Here is a 19,128-nt window from a genome sequence, read left to right as displayed (position 1 = left end):
AGAGAGAGAGAGAGAGAGAGAGAGAGAGAGAGAGAGAGAGAGTAGACGTAGCTCTAACAGATTAAGAATTATAATTATGTGCATAATTCTTTTCTTTCTCTTTTTTCTTTTCCCTTTCCTCTCTTTTTCTCTCTTCCATCTCTCTCAAAATGTATAAGAAATTCGGTACATGTAATAATTAAATTACCTATTAATTGAATTATTACATCTGCATTGTTCTGTTGCAGCGGCATTGGAATACACTCGCGATGTAATATGCGGTAAAGACCCGAGAAGATTTGCGCCGCGTAGATTGCCAGCAAAGCCGCTTCTTCCCAAGAAACTGTGAGTGCACTTATAAAGACGAGTTTGTAGAATCAGCACATCATCAAGATCTTGTTCACTGTAACGTAATCATATATCTTAATTTATTGTGAAATAAGACGTTCTTGATATGCATAATTTTTCTGTATCTATTCTGTATCTATTCCTAAAATATGATACAAATGATACTATTCTGTATTTTAATAAGTAGCTTTTTCTCATACAATTTCACAAGATTATGTTTTCAAAACTCAACATATGTGCATACCTTGCAGCAGCTAAAAACTTTTGGAAGAGTTTATTAGGAACGGTATGAGACCGATCTACGGTGTCTTCGTATAGATCTGTTTCTCTGTTATACAGATGCAAAAAATCAGAAAGTTGCTTGGCGGTGATGGCAGCTCGGTCTTTATCGCTTAACTTACTGCATGGTAACTATGGAAAACATTATTCATTCAAACAAATAATTCAACTATGCGATTTACTTCTGATATAAAATTGTCGTATTTTGGACATAGCGCAATACTTCGACAATAATAGATACTCGATTTATATACTTTAACTTAAAATTTGAAGAGTCCAGCGGAATTAATATGAGAAAATTTGCCCTAAAATAATTTAACAAAATAAATCTAAAAACAACTTATAGTGAAGATAAATACATTATGTAGAAACAAGATATTCATTTTCCTAAACCTGCCCGTTAGAATGCTACAATGATGAGTTTAAAAAATTGAAATTTACATCTCCCAATTAGTTAGACATAACGCAATAATAATGAAAATAAATGAAAAAGAAGTTTCAAGTGAAACATCATACAAACTTATCTTTCCAAAAAGGGTAAAAAAAGCACTAAAAGTACATCATACTCTTTGAAAACGAATTACTGTACCAAATTATAAAATCCAAATGGTACCAACTTTATAGTATCAAATTAAAAAGTAAAACCCAAGTAGTACTATTTTTATTACACTGTATGACCGATTTCAACTTAAAAAATTTTTCAAAGATCAGCTGGATGGATTTTACGATTGCGAATCCCACCGCTGCCATCAAATATGTTGTGTCAAGGAATTGAGCATAACAGATTCGGGATCCGCGGGGACTTCGACATCGGAGCTAATTAACTTTACACACACTTTTTTCAAAATCTTAAAATATTTTATTAATAAATTAATTTTATAATTTCATTTTTGTTTTCAATTACTTGATTATTCCCCTTAACGCATTACAGATTTTAGACAGACAGATGGAATTCGGACTTAGTGTCCTTGTGAGAATCCGGACTGCGAGCGAACGAATCCCGAATCGATGCTCTAGTCCGATTATATCCTCTCTTGGTTTCCGTATATCCTTGAGGTGCCTGTCATCAGCTTTCTCAGAATTCTTCCGAGGTCAGAAACATCACGCGGAAATATCTTTTAATTAAAACATGAAATGTAATGTTTTAATTAAACTTTTATTTATTTATTTTATTATTATAATGCCGCGACGCTCATGACAAATACCCCTATCTTTATATTATGCGCTATATCTGATTATGCGATGTAACTACTTTTATTTTGCAAACTCCTTAAGACCTATCCTAACGGAAGGTTTTTTTAAAAAGTTAAGGAATTAGGTAGCGTATTTATCTATTATATTAGTTATTGAGAGAGAGAGAGAGAGAGAGAGAGAGGGGGGGGGAGGTTATTTCGTTAAATTATCTTTGGGGATAATTTTACCGTACTCATTCCACTTATCCTTTGCCATTGTTAAAATGTTTTAGCGTTTTTTAAATAAATTACTTTATTATATAATAAGATATAGGGTACGGTCCATTTTTGGCGCTACAAATGCTTCGAAGCATTAAGTGGACCGCAGCCATAATGTTATTACTAATGCGTACCGTAAATAAAAATGGTGTTCTCAAACTGCAAGACGAATGTTGGAGAAATTTCATAACAAGATCGCAACATACTGGATCTACATTAGGCTGTGATATTTTCCGTAATATATAACCTAGATATAAACCGAAGGCTCTCCTTGCTTCACCAGAACTGAAATATTGTCGTATAATTTTTTTTATGCAGATGGGAAAGAAAGATAAAAAAACAGATAAATTAATTGAACAATATTCAAGCAATTGAATACTTGGCTAATTGATATTCATTACACGAATAAGAATGTTAATAAAAGTCGACGTGTAAGAAGATGTGTAAGCTATTAGTTAAAAGTCGCTTGTTACGTTTTATTAAAGACGCAAGTTTATTTATAAAACATAATCTAACGAAATAATCTAATAAGTAACTTTTAATAACTTACACATCTGTTTACATGCATTTACAATGATTATAGATTTTAAGACATACTAATTGCACTGAGGATGAGCCAAAACAGAGGATCGAAACGTTTGTGATATTTTGATTGACTTTTATATTTGAAATAAAATAAGAAATACACACTAACAATATGCTCTTATTGGCATTCTTACTCGCATATTGATTTAATTTATGAGAGCTTGTAACTTATATTGTTTAATTGATATCTCATATGAATTTTAATAACAAACCTTAACTTATTGCCTTCTTGCATTGATTGCAATACTTGACTTTTATATTTATATACATCTATAGCTACATTCTCTTTGTTGTTCATTCTGTCCAAGCTCTGTTTGTGGCCTTTCACTAACGCTCTTTCATATCTTTCGTACCTATAAAGAAATGATTAATTACTAACTTTTACGGGATCACATAGTTATACAAATAAAGCTGTAGCAATGCATCGTAATGTTTTCGCAGATTCACATTTTGTTTTTTTTTGTCATTTTTTATAAAATATTAACTGTCATATTTATGACAGTTAATATTTTTTAGTAACGTTTAGTTTTACGTTTAGTTATATGATCCTATCTATGAAAAATTTGGAGAAATAGATACTCAGTATTATACAAGGTGTCCCAAAATTCGAGACTCAAAGTATTATAACATATAAGTTTTCAAAAAATTAAATAAAAAAATTAGTTGTAAATTTTTATTTTAAGCAACGTCTTCTGAGATATAACGATTTAAATGTGATCAATTACTGTCAAGGCATTAGTTTCTGGTCGGTTAAGGAACATTCCTATGTTGCCCTCAATATTTTAACGTAATAAAATATGAAAATATAAATTTTTTTGTTTTCAAACGATAAAGCAACATTCAAACTTTAATTAGAAAAATAATGTAATAACCATAATTAAGTTGATAATGAGATAATATCGTCGTAAATTATTTGGAACTAATTTTTTATCGATATTTTACTCTCAGATTCAATTTCTGATCAGGTCAAGGACTATAGATTCTGATCATAGATATTTTGTAACATAAAAAGACTAAGAACTCAAAGAACTTCAATTTCTTTACTATTATTTATATTTTTTTGTAATATACTATACATAAATTTGTGAAATAAGTAAAATATGGATACTATATTAATTTATTAATATAATTTCTATACTTTTATTAATATAATAGATTAATATATTTTTACGACTGACTGCTATTAATATATCATTTCCATATTAGTAATATAATAGAAATGTGAACAAAGTAACATTTTTCTTATGTTTCTTATGTTTTAGTTTTGTTTAGAAGCTTTTTTTTATTTTCTTCTTTTCTTTCTCTTCTTTTACTTTTGATTCTCTAATCTTAATTCCATTCTCAGTCTTTTCTCTTCTATTTTTTTTCCTTTTTTCAATTAGATTTCGGTGATATTCTCTCCATTCGTCTGATATAGACATTGCAGGAATTTAATTTTTTTTTCTTTTTTAATTCCTGTTTTTGTTTGGGCCAAAATAGACACCTCTTAAATGAAGATGGCACCTTCAGGTCATCTGCTGAAAAATTTATATACAATATAAATAATCATATTTTATTGTGATTATAGATTAATTATCTCAAAAATTAATAAACATACTTTTTTTAAGAGATTAAAATCGGATAGCCCTTTCATTCAGATATGCAATTAAAATAAGATTTTGCCTTGAATTTTTTTCTTCTACATTTAAACACTCTGCAGCTTTCACATTAGTTTTGTACTCAAATTTTCATCGCCAATAATTGATGAATTTGCAGTTGAATATAGATTCTCAATAGAAACATCCTGACTTCCATCACTCGAACAAGCTTGTGTGGCTAACTAGTAAAACTCTGAAATAGGATTCCATTCGACTGTTTCATTTTCATGGATAATCCAAATAATGTGTTCATTCATAGGTGCATATATCGGAATATCAATGTTTCCTTAAGTAGTTTTAGGGGGGGGGGGTGGTCTCCTATTTTGTAGGATTAAAAAAAGTTGATTTCTTTTTTACACATCAATAGTATAACTCTTCGAAAATATATCCCTAAAACTTTAGAGTGAAATTCGAAGACCTTCGATATAAATTCAGCATTTGTATATACGAGTACACAGTGCGCAGGTATAATAAATAATAAAAAAAAATTTTTTTATTATAGTTCTAAAGTACTCTCTTGAAGCCATTCAATTTTCATTTTCGAAAATTTTGTTCTATCTTTTATATTATAGTTTCGATGATATTCGCTTCGAAAAAAAAAAAAAAAAAAAAAAAAAAAAAAAAAAAAAAATTTCGAGGGGGTATTTCACCTCTTAAATCTCGAGACAAGCATTCAAAAAATATGGGTCTAATATTTTTTTATGCTCTACAACATATCCAAAGTACTAAGTAGTAAACTTATTAAAATCGAGTCCAACTGATTTCTTTGATAGTAGCACGAGAGAGGCCCGAGTACGTAGAATGGAACATATTGGAACATATATCAAAATGCATTCCATGAGGAAGTTGAAGGATTTTTGTATGCTTCTGAAATAGCAGATTTTTGTCTTAAATCTGACTAATTTCTGTTTTTCTTCTTCAAGATATTCTATTAAATTATTCTCAGAACGAAATATATACAATTACCTTCATTTCATAAGACACGTGCAAATAACAAGCTGATTGAACAAAAGATCTTGCTTATGCCCGATCATAATAGATGGCAGTAACATGCGTTTCTTTCTAAACGTTTATTTTGTCGAATTTTTCGTCATAAAAATGCGCTCAATTAGAACTTCCATATTTACATCTGAGGAGTAAACTTCCAAAATGCACTTCAGAGCCTTTCAAATGGTCACATCATCGTGTCCCCACCAAGATTTCAACAGTAAACAGGCCCCTCTCAATTTTATCCCCTCCAACACTACTTTCTAATCTTCCCGGCACACAAAGTTTAAAGCTGTCGCAAGTATGCAAGTATGCAAATATAACTCTTAGGATTAATAGAGATCCCAAACGAAAATAGAATAAGTCATAAATATTCTTCTATAGGCTTTTTTTGTTTTTATTTCTTTCTCGGTATAATATTCACATATAATATTTATTTTTCAATGAAACTGTGCCTGACTGTTATACGCCGCGTCACCGCATTGGCAAGGGGATTAAGGGCCCGCAGTGCCCGGTTTGGAAGGCTCTGATGTACTTTGTCCAAAATTTGATTTTTTTAGTTAGAGGTGGCATAGTGTTTAGTTTAGAAAGATTCATATTTTAAGTTATTCTACGATATTCTGAAAATATTTTTTTCATTATCAATTTGTGTTGAAAAACGTCTAGACATTCGAAGTGCATTATATCCTTTAACTAGAAACAAACAAAATATATTCGTTTAACATTATTAGAAATAGTTTAGTAATTTTAACATTTTACATCTTACTGATTGACAAATTGTTATTTTTTGTAAGGCACGTGGTTTCCTTGTAGCTTTTTTTTCGGAAAACTATATAAATTTTAGGCAAAATGCATTTTGAAAGTCTCCTTCTCACTTATTATTAATTAGAGTAATTCTCTCTCTATGTTCAATTTTATTATAAATATTTTTTGCAATGAATATTTATGACGGTAAATGCAATAAAATAATTTATTCACCAAACTGATAAAAAATTAGGGACCTACCAGAAACTAGTGCTTTGACGATATGTATAGACGGTCATCTGTAAACGTAGATGAGCGCTCAATACAATCTTAATACTACTGCATGTGCAACGTTTTTTGGACTGGCGGGTGTTTAAACGTAGTCTGTAATCGGCCATACTTAAATAATACAACACACACACACACACACACACACACACACACACACACACACACACAACACTCTTTATATCTAAAAAATTACTAATTAAAATAAAAAATTACAAATAATTTTTTAATTAATCCTCTGAGAACTTTTGTGCTAGAGTATTTTGAGTCGCGAATTTTGGGACATCCTCTGTACTTTTATTTTTGACAACTTTAATATATTATTCATAATCACGATTTTAATACATTTACAGACGTTGACATAAACTTATGTCTTTTTAAAATCTATAGCAAATTGCCGCTGGCAAGGAAAAAGACATTAAAAATGTAAAGAAAAGTCGAGTATATTTTGCAATATCTTTACACAAAACAATTTTATAAATATTGTAAGGTTAATTTAAATGCGCAGAGTGATATAATGTACGCGCCCATCGCGTGGAGTAATACGATCAAGGAATAAAAAGTTATTTTTTTTAAATAACAAGTTACCGAGTAGAAAAAGTAACACGTTACTGTTACTAGTTACCGAATTTTAAAAGTAACTCGTTTAACAGTAACAGTTATCATTACTTGAGAAAGTAACTTCTCGTTACTTTTTTAAAATCGACGACCAATTACAGTGGACGGATGCTTAGAGGCTTTCTATGTCTCAAGCGCTATAAATGGCTTTGTCTATTCGAACTGTGTCCAATCGTGCGCAAACTAACAATAAAAGTAACTGTAAAAGTAACTGTAATGATAAACTGTTCATTTACCATTACCAAAAAAATGTGACTACGTTACCGTTACAATTACTAAACAAAATAACGCGATTTACAGTAAAGGTAACAAAAAAGTAAAGATTTCAATCTCCAGGAAACTTAAGAATAAAACATTACTCTGGTTCAACTCAAAACCAAAATACACAAATATAGATTGGTTATAGAGATCAGTCGAAATGAAAATAATAATTGATCATCGACCGAGAAAATCTGCCCGGCGGAAAGAATTTGAAAAACGAAAGTGAAGTAATTATGCATATTAAGGGCGACCTCATAGATTTCAAATGATCTTGACATATATTGTCAAGGATCCCAAGTGATCTCCAACAGATTTTAGACGTTATTCATTAAAAAATTATTAATAAAATAAGTTTAAGAAATAACATCCTTTTTTATAGTATAAAACAAAAATTCTGTTTAAAAATAATTTTTTTTTGCTTTAGAAACAAAAATTTTCTTTAAAAACGTTATCTTTTTATATAATTTTTGTTTTTAAAGTAAAAAGTTTTTGATTTTGCAACGACTTTACGCGAAACAAGATTCGGTAATTATATAGAATGTGACCTTTTCCGAATTTCAATATTTTTTGGCTACAATGTTGATAACAATTTTTGTTATGGTTCAGATAATGATAATAAACTAGGGAAGGTCTTACCGTTAAAACAGATTTTAAAACAGAAAAGTTTTGTTTTATGTAGTAGAAAAAAGATTATTTTTTAAACTTATTTTGTTAACAACTTTTTAACGAATAATGAGCGGCGACTAAAACTTGTTGGAGATCACTCGAGATCATGACCTTAACAGCATATATTAAGGTCATTGAAATTTGTGTGATCGTCTTTAATATATACAATTACCAAAATATGTTAATTGTTATTAAATACTAAAATATTCAATTAATTTTTTCAAAAATGTATATCATAAATTTTGAGTTTTTTTACATTCTAATAATCTTCTTGTTCATAATTATATATTTTTTCTATTTGGATTTACAACAGGTAAATTTTCTTCAATATTTCAAACAGCAAATAGTTACAAATAAAATAATTTGAAGTAAATATAGTTTTGATTTCCATAACAATATATTGCGACAATTGGCTATAGGTTTAAGTTCATTACATCCGTTTTCTAGTTATAAAAAAGTAAAAAAAGAATTATCGATTAATATAAAAATATTAATAACATATGATCAAAATCATTGGAATGTATAATACTGAAAAATTACTAAATTTGAGTTTTTATAGAAAGAGTAATAGTGAATAATTCGTGAATAAAAATGTAGTTATTATAATTATATAAAACAAAAATTTCCTCATACCTAGATAATCTATCTAATATGACTTCTGAAACAATGTAGCCAGTAATGCGATTAGCTGCAGGAAACAATTGTTCATGCAACATTAGATTATGGTTAGTATTAATATGTTGCGGTAATCTCCTTGGACCTAGCGGATCCGAAATCATTGGTGCACCTGTAATTGAATCTAAGACATAGAATGGATAAAAAATATCATTTTGTTAGGACATATTAACTTTGGAAAATATCTTGACACTTTTCTGTACGAATTTATTATCAAAGAAATATTATATTTACCTAAGTACTGTGAGTAGAGTTCCCAAGATTTCGGACTTGGAAATATTCTAACGAATCCACCTCTTCTCTCAAATTGTGCTTTTGCAGACGCTACTATTCGTTGTTGATCTAAATTTAAACCTACTTTACTTTTATTATTTCTAATATTCTTCCTTTCTTGAGGCAATGTTTCTGCAGACTGCACTCTTCTATACTAAAACAAGAAAACAACGTTTTGCTCATAGTCGATTAATTATTCTTTATATTTAATGTTTTTGATACCTCTTACAAATTCTCTAATATTTTGCAAAATAAAAGAAATGTGACCTTTCAGAACAACGGAAAGAAGAGAGAGCGCGCGAATAATAGGGTAAGTATATAGAATCCCAATGGGTAGGAGGGAAAACATGAATAAAATGGTATGTAGGACACTGCAACGAGAGGAAGAGAGGGAGAGCACGAATAAGATGATAAATACAGGACTACAATGGAAGGAAGAAAGAGCGAATAAGATGGCAAGTATAAGATCGCAATGGATGGGAGAGAGAAAACTGCAGTTTACAATGGGTGGAAGAGGAAGGACAATGGGTTGGAAAGAGAATGCAATGAATGAGAGAGTGAGAGAAAGAGAGAGAGAATATGAACCCTATCTCCTTCTACCGTGGACCCCGGTAATGTTAGCCCCTTGCTGCAGTTCTCATGCCCAGTGACGTCGCCTCGAACCTCGCGCCAGTGACATACTTCCTCCTCCTTTGTCCTCACACACACACACACACACACACACACACACACACACACACACACACACACACACACACACACACACACACACACACACACACACACACAGAGACACACGCGCGCGCGCGCGCGCGCTGTGACACTGTGTAAGAATTTAGAATCTCCATAGCTAAGCTATTTGTGTGAACTATTAATATAATGTTTTTTAGGCTTTCACGGTTGTTATCTTTAATTATGAGAAGAATTATCGCCATGTTTTTGTCCATTACTAATGCCAACGTTTCGTGAACCTTGCCATCAGGGTGAGCAACGCATTGATACTGAGCTGCTCCTCTGGGAAACTCCCTTTATGTAGACGCTGCAGAGGGAAATGAGGGTTGGGGAAGGGGGAAGGTCTTCTTTGGTTTGTCAAAAGAGCAGTTTTCCATATCCTACTTACATCATAACCTGAGTCTCTGTTCGAATTGTCTGGATGTTTCTATATTTCTGTGACCTCTCTGTACTTCCTTAGGAAATATGACATCGTTGTAGTTATAGCAGTTTTGTCGAATAATATTTGATGTCCTGTCTCAATTCTGCCAATACTGATTGCGTGGCATGTTTCAGCCTGACATCCCGTTTATGTTCCTTCATGCACACGTTGATCATTCTTCTGGTTTCACCGATGTATACTTTCTCGCAAGAACAAAGTATTTTGTATACTCCTGCGGAATTGAGTAGAAGTCTTTGGTCTTTAGAATTTCTTAAGATTTTCCTTGGAAACTTGAAAATGATTCGAATGTTGTTTGTTCAAAATCCTGCTGATTCGATCTGTTCTTACATATGGAAGAATAGCTTCTTTTGTTTAACTCTTCCTATAGTTATTGTGTGTCCCAGTGGTTCTTTGTCTTGCTCCTATGTTTGCTGATTGTACCATCCACTTCTTTCTTATTGTATCCGTTCCGCTGTAAGGTTTGTTTTAAATGGTTGAGTTCTGTTTGTAGATACTCCTTATCAGAGATACTGAATGCTTTATGCACAAGTGAGTGTACTGCCGACTGTTTTTGTGCTGGATGGTAGTGCGATTCGGCATGTAAGTATCTGTCAGTGTGTGTTGGCTTTCTGTATATTTGATGGTCTGGGGTATTATCAGTCTTCTTTGTGACAAGAACATCCAGAAAGGGAAGCTTACCATTTTCTTCTATGTCCATGGTGAATCGAATACTAGAATGTTGGTTGTTGAGAAAGTTTAAAAATTTATGAAGTTCATCACTGCCATGTCTCCAGATTACGAAAATGTCGTCTACATAACGGAACCGATCTTCTGATTATTGGCCCCTTCCTCAACATACCCTCATTTCTCTCTACAGCGTCTACATAAAAGGAGTTTCCCGAAGGAGTAGCTCAGTATCATCTAAATCTCATCGTTTATGAATTATTACATTGTGAATTTCTGAATGATTTTATAGGAGATTTGGCACTTTTCGATAATCGATATTTTTGTGACAATGTTCTTGAAATTGCAACTTGACTTTTCTTAAAAACTTGGCAAGGATATCACCTGAATACAACAAAAGATGAAAGCGATGAAAGCGTTTGTATATTTTTATTGAACACCTTGAATCCATGAATAAACGTTATCTTTACCCGCATCTATAGTGATTCCAAACTATTTAAAGAACTTGCAGATTCAAAATAACGATCATAATTCAAAAGAGATACGTAAACAAGAAATAACAATATGAATCTAATAATAATAGACTTATTGGGAAAGAAGGGAGAGTTAGTTGTACAAAATAAATATAGGTCCTAAAGATTTTGGATAATTATTTACAATAGGACCTTTTCTTAATTTCGACATTTTTCGGCTGCAATGTTAATAACAATCTTTGCTATGATTCAAATAGTGATAATAAATCGGGGGAGATCGCAAAATATACACTTCTATTCGAGTAATAATATACTGAGTAATAATGACTATAGAGCTCGGACTATTCGCCGACCGACGTATCGATTCGAGTCGACTGTAGTTCTTCACGATTCTTCCCACTGCCAAAAGCTATCAAAAGCTGTGGTGAGCGACGGAGTGATGGCGCTACAGAGCTAGGAGATGAGGTGTAGTGAGGACATAGCTAGTTACAGTTGACAGGTCCTCAGAACATTAATCCGGCTCTAATAATGACATTCTAAATTCGTGCGTCCCTAAGCAGAGAGGAAGGTGGGAGTCGCTTCGCGTGAAAATCGTGCACCTCTAAGCAGGGAGGAGATGAAGTGGGAGTTGCTTCGCGTCAAAGTCGTGGGTCCTTAAGCGGGTGGGGGGAGGGGGGGGGATAGGAATCGCTACGCATGGACAGTCGTGCGCCCCTATGCGGGAAGATAAGGTAGAATGAATAATTTAAAAAAATAGATAAGACTATTTTTCGACCTCCCGACTTATTATCACTATTTGAATTATAACAAAAATTATTATCAACATTGTAGTCGAAAAATGTCGAAATTTGGGAAAGGCTCTATTGTAAATAATTTCCAGATTTTGTTCTAATCGTGAATGAAGAGAAGTAAAACATGTAGAAACGTTTGATCTTTTCACTATAATATAAACTGCCGATATTTGCATTATCTAATGTGCATGTGAAGATTGAATGTCATAGATTCAATATGCTGGATGACAGCACATGTTTTCATCGATTTTGTCTTGATGTATTGTAAGTAATACCCTTTGTAAATTTTTTAAAAAGATTCGTGAAGTGGAATTCCAATTATATTATCCAAAAAATTTCAATTATCGAATAATACAAAATTCCCTATGAATCATTTAAATTAAATATGTAATAATTCATAAACGATGAAATTTAGAATCATATTTTTTTGGGGCCGCTTATGAGGCCGATATGGAGGTACATTTCCTTTTTAGGCTACGTTCCAAAACTTCCTTTCCGAGGACAATTTTACTCGAAATGTATAGTATACACATAACGTATACTATAGCATATAGAGTAAAATCTTCCTTGGAGAGGAAGTTTTGGAACATAGCCTTAGTTTTGTTTGAATTCAGAATTAAAAATGGTTCTTATCGCAACATCTTCGTAAATTACGTTTTTAAATTTAGTTTTAATATTGATTATTAAATATTAATTGTAATTTTAAAATCAATACATTTTACTTTTGCAGAGCATTAAAAGAAAGTAAAAAAAAATAACGAAAAAAACTGTTACTTTTTAAGTAACGCTAACAGTAACGTATTATATTTTTTTGGATAACCGCATTCTTAACCTTGAAAATCATCCCATACAACACAGAATTTGCAGTAATTATCGCTGCAAAATCTCTGCAATATTGCTACAACATGCAGCGTTGCTGCAACTTTTGTGTAACTTAGTGCTGTAGGGGATTAATTGTTTAACATATCTATAACTGAATGTATAATCGAATCTAAATTTTAAATAATTTAATATTTAATCAATACCCAGTGAACGCAAGTTACATGTAGTTATAATTTCTCACTCAACAATATAACTGTAACATAACATACGTGTTATATTATTGAAATGGGAAATTACAACTAGCAGGTACGTTACATATAATTTTGTATTCACTGAGTGTATTGTGTATAGATGGAAGATAAATATGATGGAAGATTAATATGAATAATTTAAGAAAAATAAAAGCAAAATAGCTTACATTAGTTATCTTTTTATCGGAATTTATGGCAGCACGATTTAAATTTTGAGAGCGCAGGATTGGATCGACAGCAGCTATGCCGACGAGAGTAAGCAAATCTGTTATTAAAGCTGACTTGAGTCTAACATCTAGTGGTGAATCACATCCCAACGAGGGGGTTAAATTTACTTCCAATAACCACGGCTTCAACATATCGTCAATCAGTATATCGAAGCCAAATAGCTCTAAAACATACATGTGTGATATACATATGAAATACTATATTTCTATTTTATATCTTTCTCTAATATAAAATAATATTTATCACAAAACGATCGTTTTTTTTTCGTTGAATTTACATATTAAAAATAATTTTTATAAATTGATATTTGTTCATATCGTGAGTATTAGCTATTTACGCAGGGTATGACTAAAATAAGGTAACAAATTTCGGAGCTGAGCGTCCCACACCAAAACATGAAAAAAAGTATATGAACATATGTTCGCAAACTCAATGTTACTGAGACATAACTCAAAATCTTTAAGTATTATGTACTGACCCCCCATGATTTAAACCCCTTAGATTTTTATCTATGGGAACACTTGAAGTCCTTAGTTTATAAAGTTCTAATCGCCAATGAAGATATTATGTTAACGCATTTTTGATGATTATAAACATTCGCAATTGCCACGAGAACTTTGAAAGAATGCAACAGTCCATGATTCGACATGTCCAAGCGTGTATAGAATCAACTAGAAGTCACTTCAAACATTTGTTATAATTAAAAATTGAAAATGATATTAAATATTAATAAATATCACTTTCTATTTTCTCCTATATTAATAAACATTTTGAGCTATATCTCAGTGAAAATGAGTTTGCGGATGTAGCAATGTTTATATAAACTTTTTTGTGTTTTGGTGTAGGGAGTGTATCACATATTCAAACTTGAAGTTTGTTAACCATATTTTAAATTACACTCTGTATATTATGTTAAAAAACATCAAAGACATTATTTGAGATAAATTATTACCGAAACATGTCTCGGGGTATTTCACGAATTGCTTTAAACCGCTGACGATTCCAGATGCAGTAGCAAGAATTGACTTTATAATAATATCTTCTATTCGCTGCATAAGCGATTCCGTATCTTGACCCATTGAGCGTAAATGTCTAAGTAATGCCGATAATGTCCATTTATGTCCTACATCCTCGGCATCGGGATCTTCACTCCTAGTCGGATATAATTATTAGATATTTTTCTAAGTAATTTCTATGTGAAATTTTTTTAATTCAGTTATATGATTGTTTTGAAGTTAAAAAATGTTTTTTGCTTCACTTTATTATTTTGTCTTCCCTTCTTTCTTGTGTTTTTTCATTCTCGTTTTTTTATTTATTTGCATTGCTAATATTGTATAAATTACAATATTTTCTTGACGTAAAATAACAAAGATTGTACTATTATTTGCATTATAATATAAGAATAATTATTTGAAACTTTGGCAAGACAAAAACAAGCAAACATGTACTGAAAATTTTGTCTAAGTAAACTTTATTACAAAACTTTCTCAAAATTTTAGCATATTTAACTATTTAAGTTATTACTTTACATAAATAGAAAATATATGTATCTTTTATCAATATAAACAATTTTATCCTAATCATTTAATATATATACAATATATACATATATTTATTTTAAAAAAATAAAAAAATATATATTTATACTTATATATATATATTTATACTAATTAAAAAAATATATATTTATACTTTATCATACAAATATAATAATTTTCTCTTAATATATTTAATATTAATTTGTTGTAATTAATATTAGCTTGCTAATTTACTTGTTGTATAACTTACTTTACATAATCCACGTGGAACTTGTTTATACTATAGTTGCAAAGATGCATGCAAGGATTCCAAACATATTCACTTCCGCCATCATATTTAACAGCGGCAAATCTCACTAAACCTTCCTCATATAAATAAATTAGCAGGGGATCGTAATTCGTTACAGCTACGTAAAGGCGCAAATCGCATTTATGTCCGTCGATTAAAAGCGGATTATTTATGTATTGCGCCACAATAACCGATTCATCTGTCAGGATCTTCTCAGGCTATAATAATATAATAAAAAAAAATTAGATAAGTGAATGGTATAATGTTATATACTTCGCAAAATTATCAGTTTTATAAAACACAATTCATATACAACTTGATGTAGTCCAAACATCAAGAATATACAACATTTATCTGTTATTATATTTATCAATAAATATACTATTGGCTAATTGTACGCCCAAAAGCAATTTAAAAATATTATTAGTATACAATTGCTAAATTAAAATCATTGCTAAATCACATCATTAAGGGGATGCTGGCTTGAGTGCCGGCCGAACTTGATCGATGTCGATAGTACCTACAGATTTTTTAAATTCCAGATAAAAAAAGTCGATAATAGTGACATCCTTAATTTATTTCTTACATCATTGTTCTGTCTCACTCAAACGCATATAGATACAGTAGATCCTATCATGGAATAAAGTCAGAATGGATTCCGATCGCGACCGTTTTCCCCAGAAAACGCAATCTAGGGAATGATTGAATAATTTCGATTGGAATTCATTCCGATTTTGTTCCATGATGCTCTGCTTCGCGTAGAAAGACGCGCGTTCCCCACGGGAGGGAGGTGGGTGGACCTCTCTTCGAAAGTCGTAAACCCGTCAATATATGGCAGAAATAAGTATTATTTTTTAAACTTTATTTATTAATAACTTTTGATCGAACAGTGACCGCCACCTAAAACTTTTTGAAGGTCACTCATAATCATAACTTTGACAACATGTGTTAAGATCAAGATCATCGGTTGTCAAATGATGTCCGTTTATCCGAATAATTATCGAAATAACTATCATAAATAATTATAATTATTATAAGAAACTTTTACTAATAAACTCTCTCAATATATTTATATAAGAAACTTTTACTTAACGACAGTTTAAATAATGTAAAAAAATTCATAAAATACTGAAGTGTGTCTTACATTATTAACAATATAAATGCCACGGCCTCGCGAACTAGCTTTAGGCTTGACAATCCAAGGCCCTCTATATCTGAAATGCGCCGAAATCAACTCTCTGGCTTCAGTAGGCAGTAAAAATGTCTGAGGTATAAAATCAAGATTTCGAAGACCCTTACTTCTTTGCATAGCTTCGATATTTTTATAAAGGCGATCTTTTCGGGTAATTTCGTACGATCTAAAAAATAGATATTTAAGGAAGGTCAAGTTAATAGCCATGAAGATTTTACATTATATTCTATAAAAATTTAAATAAAAATTTTCAAAGTTTATATAAATTATTTATGACTATTTAAATCCGTAAAATATTATCTTAGATTATGTGAAAACTGTTTCTTAATAATTCACTCTTACCTAGGAAAATGATTTATTTTTTGATAAGGCATCAAATTTCGCAAGATGTCCGGTTTTGGATGACTTCCCATCCATAATATGTTAAAATCTGTCTCATTCATAGGTACCTAAAAATAAAGATAGAGAAATTTTTATTTGCAAAGATAAAATAAAAGTCTCTTGGATATTTCTCAATATTGAAAATTGTATTAGAAATAAACAAAAATGGTTTATTTTCTTTATTTCTTCATTAATATTTTATACACTTTTTCTTACAGAAACCTTTAAAATTTTTGGAGAAAATAACTTTTTAAATGTGCTCAAATAAATGTGCTATTTAGGATTATTTTCAAATTCGATTTCTTCATTCCTTTTCTGAGCGACTGTTTTTGTTTTTCAAACAAATGAATAACATCTTACTTCGTTATATCATAAATAAATAAAGTACGAAAAGCATATATTGCATGTGTATAATATTTAAACTGGCTATCTTCACTAACTTTTAAATAAAAATTTATATTGTATAAATGATTGATTTACTATATATAACTGATAACGCAGAATTAAATGTGTAATATTGGAATTCAAAAACTATTAGCACAACAAATTAGAAAATATGCAAAAAAACGTGGCTACGAAGCCTAATTATTCGGTATACTTTGTATATAAATGTATATGAAAATTAACTGCATAATATATTACTAAAACTGTACCTCCATTAGACCGTGTGATTGCAGCAGAAGATTAATGAGTTTAGTGTCAGTTTGAAAGATCTTGTAAGTCATGTGTAGCTGCTTCGCAGGTGGGTTTTCTGGTGGCGTTGCTAAAGCGGAACATCTGAGAAATAAGCAAAATACAGTTGCTTAAATATTCGTTTTAAAAATAAAAATCATCGAAGATATTCTTATATCAACTTACTTAAAGCGTAAAATGGGCATCTTGCTTCCATTTGGTCCATTCAATAACCATTCGTTGTTTATTGCATTTCTTGCATTCGTTGTGCTAGAAAAAAAGATATTAATAAAATATTACACAACACACGCACGCACGCACGCACGCATACATATATATACATATATGTATGTGTTTTTACACACACGCGATCATATAACGTGTAAGAGAATGTTTTCTCTATACATATCAGTTATTGCGAGGAATATTTCCGAAACCTCAGTGGTCGAGTTGGCTAAGATATTCGCCCTGGAAAGTTGAGAAGTCCCAGGTTCGAACCCTGGCTGAGGTAATATTTTTCGCAATAAGTTCTTTACAGTTCTTCTAACTTAATTTAGGAGGGATTATTAGCGTTTTAAACTGATTGTGTTGAAAGTCCGAAAGTTATCAGCGTGCAATCATATCTGAAATAAATTGATTTAATAAAGAATATATATATTGTATTATTCGAAACATCTAACTTTGACCACATTTGTGATGGTTCTGTATCGTATTTGATATATTGTATTTTTTTTTGTTGAAAATATATTCTTAATGTTTTATAGGAGGTACCATGGGTCATCGATTGTTTAACATAATCTAGAATGTTTAAATTAATACTACGTATAACACGACTGTTGCTTCATTATCCATACTTTTCATCTAGGTGGCAGTGATTAAATGCCATTGTATCGAAAAGCATCGATCATTAATCATTGGTTTTCATGGTGTAACTGTAACTTTTTAACCACATAAAAATGTTTTAATACTATTTTTGTAGTAGAAGATACATATATGAAGATAAGGTGCAAATTTTTGCGGATCTTTTTTAATCTTACTACGTTACAAGTAATAATATAACATTTATTTTTTATCGTTTTCTATTAAATGTGTAATTAAATGTATAATTGGGGTACCATTCATACATTAAATATTCATGCTTGATATCATCGAGTAAACGCTTCGTGTGTTTCTTCTTTCTTCAAGTGATTTTTAGTCACTGAATAATACTATTTGACAATAATTAATAATTATGAATCATCGATAATAAAACGGACTCTTAAGTGAGATAAATCAGTAAATTTCTCGTTTTCAAGTGAATAAATAGTTTGTATGTCAATCGAGCGTGAACGTTTTATAAGAAACGAAGTATTGATTAATTATAAATACTCGATCTGTGTGCATTCTGTGTCAATGGGAACGTATGATGTCTAAATTAAATTTCCAAAAGGAATGAAAGTTTAATTAACATTACATTTGTTATATAAACATTTGTTTGGAACTGTACGTGATCCATCGAAATGGAAGTTTTCCTTTTTTCTCAAACTGCAAATGAAGTTATCGAATTTTTACAAAGCTACTGTGTGCGTGCGTGTGTGCGTGCGCGCGTGTGTAGCGATCGTCTGATCGCAGCGAAAATGGGATTTTCGCTATACTGTATGCATCGGACAGTGAGTTACGCCGCCCCTGGCTACGTTTTCTACGCGTGCTGTCATTCACTATCTATTTCTTATTATTATTACTTATAACTATATTATAAGCAATATAACTTATGTGATACAAAATGTTCATATATAACAACATACATATGTAACAATTACATTGAATAAAATTACAATAATTTTAGTTAATTCTATTTATTTTTTGTCGCCTACATTTAAAGAA

At 30.9% G+C, this 19,128-nt stretch overlaps 2 protein-coding genes and 1 non-coding gene across 6 annotated transcripts in view; 2 read left to right on the top strand and 1 right to left on the bottom strand.

Annotated features, from left to right (window-relative positions):
- LOC108753046 (potassium/sodium hyperpolarization-activated cyclic nucleotide-gated channel 2-like) overlaps positions 1-916 on the top strand; it is a 9,967-nt gene extending 9,051 nt beyond the window's left edge. The window contains exons 12-13 of the mRNA XM_018494377.1: positions 228-324; positions 667-916. The gene's annotated coding sequence lies outside the window, so the exon portion shown is untranslated. The remainder of the gene's footprint in view (positions 1-227; positions 325-666) is intronic.
- LOC108753044 (tubulin polyglutamylase TTLL5) overlaps positions 1-19,128 on the bottom strand; it is a 37,675-nt gene that overhangs the window by 11,885 nt on the left and 6,662 nt on the right. For 3 of the 4 annotated variants that reach the window (XR_001939592.1, XM_018494375.1, XM_018494376.1), the window contains exons 3-15: positions 17,452-17,535; positions 17,247-17,370; positions 16,555-16,661; positions 16,165-16,378; positions 14,982-15,238; positions 14,146-14,345; positions 13,133-13,356; positions 8,753-8,945; positions 8,477-8,642; positions 2,855-2,995; positions 2,192-2,342; positions 572-738; positions 188-382 (exon numbers count right to left, since the gene is read on the bottom strand). Coding sequence is in view for 2 of the 4 variants with exons in the window: in XM_018494375.1 (XP_018349877.1) it covers positions 188-382; positions 572-738; positions 2,192-2,342; positions 2,855-2,995; positions 8,477-8,642; positions 8,753-8,945; positions 13,133-13,356; positions 14,146-14,345; positions 14,982-15,238; positions 16,165-16,378; positions 16,555-16,661; positions 17,247-17,370; positions 17,452-17,535 (2,223 nt within the window). In the remaining 2 variants the exon portion in view is untranslated. The remainder of the gene's footprint in view (positions 1-187; positions 383-571; positions 739-2,191; positions 2,343-2,854; positions 2,996-8,476; positions 8,643-8,752; positions 8,946-13,132; positions 13,357-14,145; positions 14,346-14,981; positions 15,239-16,164; positions 16,379-16,554; positions 16,662-17,246; positions 17,371-17,451; positions 17,536-19,128) is intronic. The other variant, XR_001939593.1, reaches the window with a different exon arrangement.
- On the top strand, positions 17,701-17,776 carry Trnas-gga. The gene has a single exon. It is a non-coding gene; the product is annotated as a tRNA-Ser (tRNA).

Source organism: Trachymyrmex septentrionalis, unplaced genomic scaffold (assembly GCF_001594115.1).
Source record: "Trachymyrmex septentrionalis isolate Tsep2-gDNA-1 unplaced genomic scaffold, Tsep1.0 scaffold63, whole genome shotgun sequence".
Classification (NCBI taxonomy): Eukaryota; Metazoa; Arthropoda; class Insecta; order Hymenoptera; family Formicidae; genus Trachymyrmex; species Trachymyrmex septentrionalis.
Note: the sequence above shows the minus strand (reverse complement) of the source record. Positions and strands in the feature narration are given on the sequence as shown.